General features: G+C 41.3%; 1 protein-coding gene across 2 annotated transcripts in view; it reads left to right on the top strand.

The window, feature by feature from the left end:
* Abca13 (ATP binding cassette subfamily A member 13) overlaps window positions 1-12,324 on the top strand; it is a 398,914-nt gene that overhangs the window by 73,034 nt on the left and 313,556 nt on the right. For both annotated transcript variants that reach the window (XM_041669712.1, XM_041669711.1), the window contains 3 exons: window positions 1,405-1,519; window positions 3,252-7,997; window positions 10,441-12,246. In XM_041669712.1, the coding sequence (XP_041525646.1) occupies window positions 1,405-1,519; window positions 3,252-7,997; window positions 10,441-12,246 (6,667 nt within the window). The remainder of the gene's footprint in view (window positions 1-1,404; window positions 1,520-3,251; window positions 7,998-10,440; window positions 12,247-12,324) is intronic.

The following is a 12,324-nucleotide window of genomic DNA, read 5'->3' as shown; positions in this document are numbered from 1 at the left end:
GCTGATATTTGCCTCTCTAATTGTGCCTCAGCATACAGCACAAATTAGCCTGTTTCTCTTCGTGCTTTGTTTTTATTTCCCGTGGTTTGGAATTCTGTTGCCAAATATGTACTCGTTTGGAATCATTATGCCTTTTTGATAGCTTGGTTCCTTTAACATTGTCACCTGAATTTCATATTGTTTGATAGCTTTCTTTTTTGTTAATTGGTATTGAGGGTCCCCTATCTTTTCTTTTTCTTTTTGTCTTTATATTTTAAGTTTCTTACATATACCACACGATTCGTTCTTATTTTATCTACTCTGACAAGCTTTGCCTTTGAACTGAACTGTGCAATTAACAGAGAGTGAAGTGAGCAACACGAACCATTTTGTGTGGTTCTTGTTCTTTCCCCTCCATCACGTCCATCCATTTCAGCCATTCCTATTCTCATCGTATTTCCTTCTTTGTATATCTGCAATTTTTGGTTGGGTGCCAAACACAGATTTCATCCTTATTCTGGCCTAGTGATTTTTTATTCTTACAGTTATTCTTGAAAAAATTAATATAGCTTAGTCCTTTAAGGTCCTGGCTGCCCAGCCCTCACCTTTCTCTCAGTGTGGGGATACAAACACTTGGCTTTGTGCATGCCACTGAGCTACACTCCTTGCCATAGGATTACTTAAAAGTAGGTGTGTCGAACCTTCACGAGCAGCTTACATCTTGGGATAGCTCTGACTATAACTGAATATGTTTGTAGATGATAACATTATATTGTAATGTCCAGAGATGGACACTCCGCTTTAGCAATCCTTTCTGCTTGCTGTACTTGATAACTTAGGAATTGTAGGATGTTCCAATAGAGCTATGAGCAAGCGTATATTCTTGTTATTATGTGACGACTAAATGAGTATCTTTCATGTTTTGGGGTGAAGCTTCCTAATCTTAAGCAGTATCCTTACATGCATAGTTCTTACCTGTGCGTTAGAAGGCAGATCCTCTTTGGTGAGCCCTCCCTAGCTTTCTTTCCTCCTTTTAAACTCTTTCATCTCAACACAGCGTGTCCACTGGGCTCCAGACTACCTATGGCTTTAGTGTCTCTTTAAGGCAGTGAATGTGGAGAATCACAGGTCTCCTCTTGCATGGAAGACAGAGGTGTCTTCCGTCCATTGATGTTCTGCTATGCCCAGTGCCTTGTTGCTTCATCATGACTGGATGCAGATATCAAACCACAAATTTCCCAAACAGAGGTGTCTTCCGTTCTTTGATGTTCTGCTTTGCCCAGTGCCTTGTTGCTTCATCATGACTGGAAGCAGATATCAAACCACAAATTTCCCAACCTCCTTTGCTATTTTTTTGAACAGATTAGGTAATCTGCTCTATATTCTCTTGACCACTGTACTCAGATTGTTGATGTTTCTTTTTAGCTTTCTCTGAGAACTCACCTTGTCAGACACAAAACATGGACTGGAAAGCCATCATTGATAATTATTTCATATTTTTCAATAACGTTGTGACGTCCCCAATAACTTCCACAGCCAGGTAAGTTCTAGAATCCAGCTTCCAGGTGTTGACTATCATAAACAAATGCCAATCATAGGCTAGGCATCATTTGATGACTGTGAGCTCAATTTAAACAGTGACAGAGTGTTTCATATCAGGCATCTAGTGACCATTTATCTATCAACTGTGGGACCACAGGAATAGGATTTTCCTAAACAGCAGCATGAGTTATAATAGAGGACCTAAGAACAAAGCATTTACTTACGAACAGCCTGACATTGTTTGGCACTTCTACTCGGGGTCCATGATTCTAGTTGTCATAGTTGCAGAAGCTTTGGGGAGAGGCATTCTTTGGAAGGAAAATGCCTGAATATTTTCTGCTTTGCTATCTTACCACTTGTTTTGAGATGGCATATCAGTGTAAGGTTTCAGATGCTGTGCCATGTTCGAAGCACTGATGTTTATGAACTGTGCTGAGGTTGGATGGGACAGGAACTTTACATACAACAGAGGATCTCAGAGTGCTGAGGGGACCAAACTTCCCTGGGAGGGTTGCTAAAGCTGGGAGTGTTGAACCTTGCTCCATCATGCTAAGTCCTATATCAAGGGCTCCGGTTGTGGTGCGTTTACAAATTTCACTTGAGGCTCTTTCATATATCAAAGTCTGAAAGCCGCTCAGACCTAGACCTGGATTTCCTCAAACTGGGGATGCTTTCCTCGTGGGCACAGGAGGAAAGACAACAGGATGATCTCTGCAGAATCAGCCCCTGTTCATTCTGTATCCTGAAAAATCACATTTATTAACAGTTCTAGCAAGAGCAAGGAAAGCAGTCTGCATGTGCGCTAAGCACTAGTTTTCATTGTCCACCTGTGAACTCACGGGAGCTGGTGTGGAATTGTGAAAGGAAGAGGCTGGTTAGTGAATTCAGTGATGATGTAATGGATGAAAATATTAGAGATTAGGGACAGCTGTTGCCATGGAAGCCGAGTTCAGCATAAGGACATATGGGCTTAGCTGCTACCATAGGTTAGTGGTGTGGCTTTGTTAATTAAATAAAATCAAAATCTTTTTTCCCTAAGATCAGAGTATTGACATGTACTTCAGCACGCTGTTATAGGGATGATGTCAGACTGTAGCGCAGGAGCATGCCACAGATCCTAACGTGATGGAGATTTGTGGCAGCACTACCCCTGCCTTGGGACTTCTCTGCTCGTTAAATGTGCTCTACTCCCCATCTGCCTTCCTCACCCGCCTTATTGCAAAATACCTGATGATGGAGGACAGATTTATTTCAGCTCACGGTGTCAGGGGATTTCAGTCAGGCAGGGCAGGGTGGGCGTGATGGTGAAAGTAGCTGTTCGTGCTGGAAAGAGTGTGGGCCAGCAGGTCACACTGCGGCAGGTGAAGTTTCCGCTGCCTCCCACTACTCGATCTGTCTCTGTAGCCCGTGACCCTTCGAAAGAAACTATGATAACAAATTCATCAGGCATAAATGGCAGATTTGTGCCTAACAGTCATACATGTTGATTCACGGGGCAATGTGAGTGCATTCTTTTTGATAAGAGGAAACACAGTTTAGGTTAAGTAGATGCAACCATGTTGGGATTTCTAATATAATAGTGGATGCTCATTTTAGCTTGACATGAAGTGCAAATGTGTTCTCTAGAAAAATGTCTCAGTTTTGATCACTATAAATGATCACTGTCTTAGAAGTTTGAGATGTTGAGCTAATTTTTTTCTAATAATAAAACAATTCTATCTGTATTATAGGGCCTTAAATTTCACAAAGCATCTTTTAGTGGAGGACAAGAAGCTGCACACCCTTGAAAATGGACCGATGAACGTTCTTTTGTCATTTGTGGAGTTTTTGGAGGAATTGTTATTATCTGATCCTTCTGGCTCATTCACGGCTCCTGAATTCCATGATCTCACTTTGCTCCCCGAGCTTGTTCTGAATAGAAGTGTTCTGTGGAGAAATCATTTAGAAAGTTTACAGAGAGACCCACATGATGGTGATGCTCAGAAACTTCTGGAATTTGATAAACTGGTCACTGAGAAAATTCAAAGTCTTAAAGATCATTGGATGAGGAGGGAATCCAAAAATATTTTGAGATTCATAAAATTAATACTTTTCGAAATTAAACCAGAGTTGCGAGAATTCTGGCTCAATGGCATTTCACAAGAAGAAAGAGCTAAATTTGAAATCTCGTCCACACTTGGAAATTTTTCTGTTCCAGAATATGAGAAAATTTTTAGCAAAAGCTTTAATTTCTCCCAATTGATCCATTCCAATTGGCCCCAATCACCAGCTGTGGATGCAGACTTTATACATTTAAGCCGGATTATATTACACGGTCTCTCTGAGTTGAGCTTTCTGACCCAGGAACAAGTCTCAATAGCTCTGGACACCATCTTTGTGCTGCAGAATGCGTCTGAGCTTTTCTCCACCCTTTCCGAACAGCAAAAGCAAGTACTGGGTAACATTTTGACTCATATAAATGTCTTCAAAGACAGAGATGCAGCTCTCCTTCTCCAGACCTACTCTTTCTTTTATCAATATTTTCATAAATTCTTGAACATTCAGAAAAGAGAGTCCCTGATAATTTATCTTACTCAAATCTTTAGACACATTTTGGATCTCATAAAGCAGTTTAATATCCAAAACATCAGTAAAGCACTTTTGCTTTTATCAGAGACAACAGAGGCTCTCGGGATGATACCTGAAGTATCTCACTGTCAGCAATTGCTTTCAGTTTTAAACTTGTTAGAGCTTCAGTCCCAGTCCCTGCTGTCTACAGAGGGCCGGGCACCGGGAGTGATTCACGCGAGTTTGACAGGCCTCAAGCAGCTGTTTGTGGCAGATGAAGGTTTTCGTGTTTCTCTACTTCAGTACGTCAATCAGTTCTTTAATGATTCAGCAGGGACTCTGCTGCCAAGTGAATGCTTTGTCCTGGAAAACGCAGCCATTTCTTCTGTGAATTACTCAGGAAACGAGGGAGCTTCACTCCTCTTCCCATGGACACAATTGTTTTCCAACCTCACAATAAATGGCAGTGTGATCAGCGAATTCACGGCCATTCACTGTACCCTTTCATGGATTCGGACGTGGACTGAGATCTGGGGAACCCTTTCTCAGATACTGAAACTTGACCTGAATATTTTCACTTCTCTTCATGTTGGTATCATTCAGCTTTTGGATGAGTTGGAAAATGGTGGGAACATTTCTCAAAACTGCCAAGGGATAGTGCCCACTTATCATACTGCTAGACTCATATTAAATTTATTTAAAAACATAACTCAGGAGAATGGCTTTCATGACTGGGAAGGCCTTCTGGACCTCAGAGATCTTTGGGTAGCATTAGATAATGAATTAGCTGTGGTACAATCACTTAACCTGGCTCAAGCAGAGGGCTCTTTTGTTACCATGGAAACCTCCCTGCGCCAGCTGAAGACATTTCCAATGAAAACAAACGCAAGCAGGGAGTTTTTATCTTCCCTCTTGGATGTCTTCATTGAGTTGAGCAAAGCCTCGGACTACGTGGCTAGAAATACAGACCTGATCAATAACTTTCTCTCCAACGATCTCACAGATCCTGGAGGCAAATTTGCAAGTGGCATCACTGAGCTGAGAGAAACAATATTATTTCTTAGGAATGTATCACAGGATAGAGGTTTATTGTCATGTGCCGATATTTTCCACAGTGTCACTGAATTGATTTCTGAAAGTAATTTATTACCTGTGAATGCTTCTAAGAAGCCAGCACATATTCTGGCCATGTTAAGTTCCATATTTTCATCGAAGAATGCAAGTAGCAGCCTGGACGGGTGTTTAGCATGGATAGACGTCATAAACCGTCTGTGTATTATGTACAACTCAAGTTCTCTACCTGGCCATCTTCATAGCGCTTTGGGAAGCTTTAAGGATATGGAGAACAAAGTGAACTCTGCACTGAAAATTTTAACTTGGGTGCTAAATAGGAAGATACCCATTTGTCCACCGAATGAGTCAAATATAAATTGTGTGAATATTTACCTGAAAGACGTAACTGAATTTCTAAATATTATAGTTACTCCAGGCTTAGAAAAAGAGAAGGTTGCCAAGTTTGAGACTTTATTAGTACTCTTCAATAATTCCACCAAGCTGGTAAACATGATCATCGCCAACTTAACAGAAGACTTGGAATTTGCCTCCCAGTTCGACTGGAAGCACTTCCGGGACTTACTTCTAGGACCCACAGGAATGTCAGATGGCATTCCTGATCAGTTTCAGAATATTTGGCAGCACAGCATAGCACTGGGGAAGGAAATGCAGAAACTTTTCAAAGGTATCATTCATAGTGTCCTCGGAAGTAGTTCCTCTTCTAGCGCTGAAAGAGTGTTTAGTGTATTCTCCGTCAGTCCAAAGGAAAGAGATATAAGCCACTTACACAATTCAGTTCACCACTTAGCTAATTACATTGCTCTCAACCTAACTCATTATCTTCAGAATTCATCAGAAGTAGTCCCCCATGAAATAATGAAAGCTGTGGATCTTGGCATTCAACTGACGCGGGATGTGTTCAACTCCCTAATGCCTGCTGTCCGTTTCAGTATTCCAGAAAATTCAGACCCGGCTCAGGTTTTAAAGAAAGTGGCATCTCTCATGCATTCTCTCAAAAAGGCAGACACAGAACTCATAGTAGGCCAGCTTGGCGAAATCAGTGAAAACCTGATGAGTTTCTTTAAGAACCTCAGCAGGACGGGTGTCGACCATTTAGGGGTTAATATGGTTGTCTGCTTAGTGGACAAGCTTGTCGCCAGCTCCCATTCCTGGAGTGTCAACCACCTGCTGCGCCTCTCGCGTCTGCTTCCCCAGGAAGTAGTGACAGCTGTGTTGGATGTATATTACGCTCTTCCCCATATGGCGGGGCTCCTGCAGAGGGTCACAGACAAAAACATCACAGAAAGCCTCAGGGACATCTATAACTTCACACTTCTTCATGGGATAACCATGTTCAACACCACCAAGGAAGACTTTGCCGATGCGATTAAAACTCTTCTGGACACAGTTGAGTTAGTGTCGGATGAGCCAGCGGTTATTTCCGAGGCTTTAATGTGCCTTCCCAGGGTTTGGTGCTCGAACCACACAACTTACAGGCTTGAAGAAAGCCTTAAGGTAGAAGACTGTAATGTCCAGGGGCACATGTCTCCCTCCTTATACCACATGGCAACCAGTATACTGGACCTTCTCCATCTGCCACGGCCAAGTGATTCAGAATGCATAAATGAAAACCGCGGAGAGGAAATAACCAGGAAAGTGGTCTGTGCAATGCATGATTTTGCAGACTGGAATTCGATTCTCTCAGAGCTGTTGGAGATTTTCCATGTTAAAAACGTACTTGGGAAAACCCTGCAGGGACTTTGGCATAAGGTTTTACCCTTCATGTCACCTTCTGGAAACCAAGGTAATGACAGCATCTCAGAACTCTGTCCTAGTGGGTCCATAAAGCAAGGTGCTTTGCAAATCATAAAAAACCTAAAACATGCAAATTTTACAAAATTTAAACTGCTTAAAAACATGCTCAACAAGCTAGGCAGCTTAGACAAGATTCTTAACATTACTCAAGGCACAGAGACATCTGCTCAAAATAATGTTTCTTTAAATTTGGGGAGGATCTTCAAATTGATTTCTGCTCTTTGGAGTTTAAGAAATAGTACTCACCATCTACTCTCACCAATCACAAACTTTCTGAACGCAGATCATACAGACAGGAGCCCAGACTCATCAGGCTTAAAAAAAAATGATGAAGCAACTCACAGCTTTGAAGACCTGTGGTTTCACTTCAGACAAAGCACCATGGACCCAAGGAATAACTTGAGTCTAGGACAACTACTTTCTGATATTAACAGAAAGATCCAAGGCATAGCTCTCCAAAACACAACTGTGCAACTTCCTCAGCTTCTGGAAATCCTGGATTCATCACCATTGACAATGTCGGAAATTACTGAAGGTTTTCTATTTCTCCTAAAACACTGGCTCCATGAATATGAAAATGAAGATTACTTTCGGTTGGTGCAAAGACTACTCAGTGCCATGGCCAGTGGGAATTCAACTGATGTAACTGTGCTGGCCAGGGATGTTACTACATATTTGGGCTATCTCAGAAACAGTACTGGAGAAGGCGATTTTGATGTCGGCGTTCTCACCCGTATGCTAAATCAGGAGCAGCTAGCTGATTTCTCAACTGTTCAGTCGCTTCTGGAAAGCATTGTGATGAATTTAGTTAGTAACTTTGCTGAGCGTTCTCAGGAATCAGCTCTGAATTTCAGCGGCACTGACCTTCACATAAGGGATTTCATTAGTCTCATCTTGAACCACACACAGTCCCCAAATGGTGGGGAAACTGCAGGACAGGCAGAGGGTTTTCTGAAGCAGCTTCTGGAGACACTCTTCTCCTCTTTGCTAAATGGAATGCCCGAGAACAAAATATCACTTCTACTAAAAGACCTGCATAGAGATTTCATGGCTGAGATGAGGTAAGTGCATTTTTGCCCCACATAGTCATCCTGTGTACCTCCCAGCCGGCTCACTTTCTGGAGTAGAGAAATGCCTGTCATAGCTCCTGTACCTAAGTTTGGGACCAAAGAATGGCCTTTGAAGTGCTTTTTGTCACAATGAGTGTTTTATGACTGCGTTAAGGTAACAGTTTCACTTTCCACTTAACCAGTGAACATTCAAATCTAGTCTCTGTTCATCAGTTGTATATTGTTTCTTTCAATTCAGATTATAAAGACAAGAAATTCTTTTCTGCATAGATGAAAAATTTTATTTTGAATGGATCTACATGCACACATTGGAGGGTTGCTATTTCAATTATGGCATCACCTATCTCATTGCAAATACAAGATTAAATATTTCTTTCCAGTTAACCTAATGTTTGGATCTGGAACCATTAAGATAGTCATATTATCTTCATTCCCAATCTTCTAAAATCTCTCAATGTTACCAGTGAAAGTTCTAGAGAGAAATCCCCATTTATTCTATGTCATATTTGTTGGGAGACACCCAGGGAGCAAGCAGTGCAGCCAACATGCAGCACTGGAGGTTGAGTCTGTGGCTTTGGAGACTAGATAAGCACATCCAACCTCCCAGGGACAGGGTGCAGGAAGGGACAAACAGAGCAGCAGGAATGCCCCATGTGTCATGAGCTAAAGTTTGCCATCCAAAGAGGTGGTCAACAAGGGGGGCAACCTTACTAACTAGCTGCTACTGGGGTCTCTAGGGCAGGGGGTCTCCGAGACTCTTACAGAGCCTTCTACCTGACTGGGGCTGTCTTGTTTAAGACAGTTTGTCCTCTGAATATCCTAAAGGTAACTCATTAGGGACTTTAAACACTTGCCCAACAAGCTGGGTGGTGGTAGCAACACACCTTTGAGCCCAGCACTCAGGAAACAGAGGCAGGAGGGTCTCTGTGAGTTGGAGGCCATCCTGGTCTACAAGAGCTGGTTCCAGTATAGGCACCAAAGCTACAGAAAAACCCTGTCTTAAAAAAGAAACAAACAAGCAAAAAACCAAAACAATAAAACTTCAAAAAAAGCTCAAACAGAAAAACCTACCAACCAACTAAACAAACAACCAAATAAAAACAAAACCAATCATTTGTACAAGATCCCCTCTTAGCAAGATGTTAGTTTAGTTTTGGATTCTATGGCTGGGAGGAGTCATGTTTGTATTACAAAATGGTCACTACTTCCCATCTAATGCTTTTAAGGGAATTTCTCCTGTAGTCCACCCAGCTCAGACACTGGGAGGAAAGGGCGTGTTGGGGTTGGTGGTCAGTCAGCCTCGTCAAGGGGACATATCACAGGCATCATAGATCCGCCAAGCAATCTGCCAGTACTTTTAAAATTCAGAACAAGATAAACAGACCTTCCTTTTCAGATGATAACTGATTACATTAAGAACCACTGTCTAGGGAGACTGTTTCTTATTGTCCTATTAATCCCGCATGTACCCCTTCTTTCTCCTAACAAGTCTGCTTCCTATTTTTATCCTTTCAGTGTGTTTGTGGCCTGATACATTTATCCAGAGTTGATGACATGAGCATGGATGGGGATGACTGACAAATAGAAGTGTTTTTGTCTTGTAAATACACATGACGAGAGTTCTGGTGTGGAATGTAGTATATACACAACCCCAGCCTTAAAAAAAATTTCAGGAGATCTGGGCTTGATTTTCACTCTGACCGGAGTGTGAGGCTTCCTGTAGCTCCCGTCTCATGCCTGGCACTGTTCGTATGAACCTAGGTCTGTGAACCTGGTGAGACTATGGCAGAATCTCATTCGAGTTTCAAATGTTGTTTTCTTAAAGTTGAGAAACTCAGAATGTATTCTTTGGTCCACTAAGATTTTTGTCCTTTGCGAATGGCCTTCTTTTTCTTCTTTAAGTTCTCTTTAGGTTTTGGGGTTCCTACAGTTTGTCTGTGATAATTGTTGACATTTTTTTTATATTCTTGATACTAGTTATTTATTAGTTAAATGATATATATATATATATTTTAATTATCTAATTGTTTCCTCTTCTTTATGGCTTTTATTGTTAGAAAAGCATTATAAAATTTAATGTAGCCAATTTATCAATATTTTCCTTATTTGTAAGGCTTAATAATCTTATTTTAGAAGTAAACACAGAACCATTGTATAGTCTTTCTAGATCTCTTTTCTAAAAGCAAAAAGCAAGACTTTTCAGATTGTTGAGTTCAAAGAATAGTCACAATAGTGCTTATGGAATTCCTTTCCTGCTTTCACTATTTGATAGCAAGGTGTCAGGCTTCTTCTGGAGCTATTTTAGAGTCTTAACTCTTTACTCAATATCATCAGTCGATGGTACTATTGTAAAGCAAATAAAATAATGATATCATTTTTTAATCTTTCCATTACTGATTTAAAAATATGAAATTAAAAATACATATATTTTCAGTTTTGTCCCCAGAGATAAAATTCTTGAAATTCTGAAACTGGATCCATTCCTTACCTGGTTGAATGAGGACACATTGATGAACATTGTCTCAAGTTTCAGGACCATGTATCGTCTGATTAAGAACTCATTTTCATTCAACAACAGGGAACTCTCTGCAGTTCTGAAAGGATCATCTCACACCCATACAAGGGCGCCTATGGTGAATGCTGACACTGAAGACCACTTGGACTTCTTTACCATAGTGACTCAATTTCTCTCCCAGGTTAATAATTCTGTGGGCCTCTCCAAACTCAACCAAAATCTCAGGTCTGTTCTCCACCTCGTGAGAGAAAGTTATGTAGAAATGGCTAATATTAAGGACATTCTCTTCCATTCACCTGCTCTGACCTGCCACTCCTCTTCCCCCATGCTCCAGCACACTGCACTTGCTAAGCTAACTGAGTTGTTTTCTGTTGTAAATAGTTCATTCGCTCTAAGAAACAGAAAAACGCTGGAATCAACTCTGAGGTTATTTGGTGCCATTTCCCAAGTGGGTGCAGAAAGTCGTGCCCTAGAGCAGGCTTTGGAAATTTCTAGAACTTTGGCCATGCTGGTGAATAGCACTGCTGAACTGGGTGGTCTTGCCTCATCAGTGGACTCCATGGTGAGACTTCTCAATCTAGCCAAAAAGGTTTCGAGAAAGATGGCTACAATATTGGGAGAGCTGTCCATGTCTAGTACAGAGGACTCCTGGAAAATCCTTGATACTTTGTATTCCATTGTGCTACAAAGTTCTCAAGATCACGTGAAGCAAATAATGACTTCGGAAAAAGTAGCTCCTTTCATATTTGAGAAGACAAAGGCTTTGTTGATGCCGTTTCTTGACTTGAGCTTCGCGATGATCGGAGTCACCCGTAATATGTCCCAGGATCCTGATGTTCTCAGCATGTCATCTAGCGGCGTCCTTTCATACGTCAACCAATCCAAAGACTTTTCTGAGATTGGGGAAGAAATGGCTGAAAATTTAATTTCTACAAAACTCAGTTTGAGAGACTTGGAGCATCTTGTGGTGGTGATTAAAAACAGGACTCAAAATGTTTCTACGGATGCTGCTAACTTGTGGGCAGAGAGTCTAGATTGCTTAGTTCCTATAATTAACATTACAAACCAAATGGACTTCCTGAAGCTTTATGAGCTTCATTCTACCCATCATCCTCAGGCCCTGAGACAGGAGAGAAGTCAGGAAGTAATCCTTTCTTTATATAGAGTGTTAACAGAGAACAGCACAGAAAGAGAGACTTTCTTGAAAATGGTGATTGATCTCACTTTACAAGCTCTTTCGAATGGCTTAAAGGAAGATAACTGGGATATTTTTAATCTTCTGTTGACATTTGCCCAGCACCCAAATGACCTTTTAAAAACCATAGAGTCAGTTGTAGAGGCCTCCAGTGGGATTCAAAGTGACTCTGGAGATGAGTTAAGCCAAGATTTATTTTCCAATTTGTCATTGATTCAGAACGCCACTCGCTATCAGCTTGCAAAAGAAGTCCTGATTGGTCTCAGCAGAATAGTCCCCTCAAGGGAAGGGCTGCCCCCAAACAACGCTCAGTGGGCACATTTCACACGCACTTTGTTTTACTCAGATGGCAACAGGTTTCCTAAGTCAGCTACTGGTCAGAATGTTACATCAGCAAAGAATGGAGGGACCAAAGAAGAAATGATGGCAATTCCCCATGGCTACGAATCAATGTCATACTTCCAGAAATTCCTGAAGGCATTATTTGCAGTGATTGAACACTGGCAGAGAGTCCCACAAGCCCATCAAAGGTATTCTAATTTCCTATTTTACTTAATTTATTTCTTATTGTAGAAATCAAGAAGGATTCACATCAAACCAGAGTAAGC

Source organism: Microtus oregoni, unplaced genomic scaffold, assembly GCF_018167655.1.
Source record: "Microtus oregoni isolate MIOR12 unplaced genomic scaffold, Mior012 000019F_ref0000042, whole genome shotgun sequence".
Classification (NCBI taxonomy): domain Eukaryota; kingdom Metazoa; phylum Chordata; class Mammalia; order Rodentia; family Cricetidae; genus Microtus; species Microtus oregoni.
This window is presented reverse-complemented; position numbering and strand designations above follow the sequence as displayed.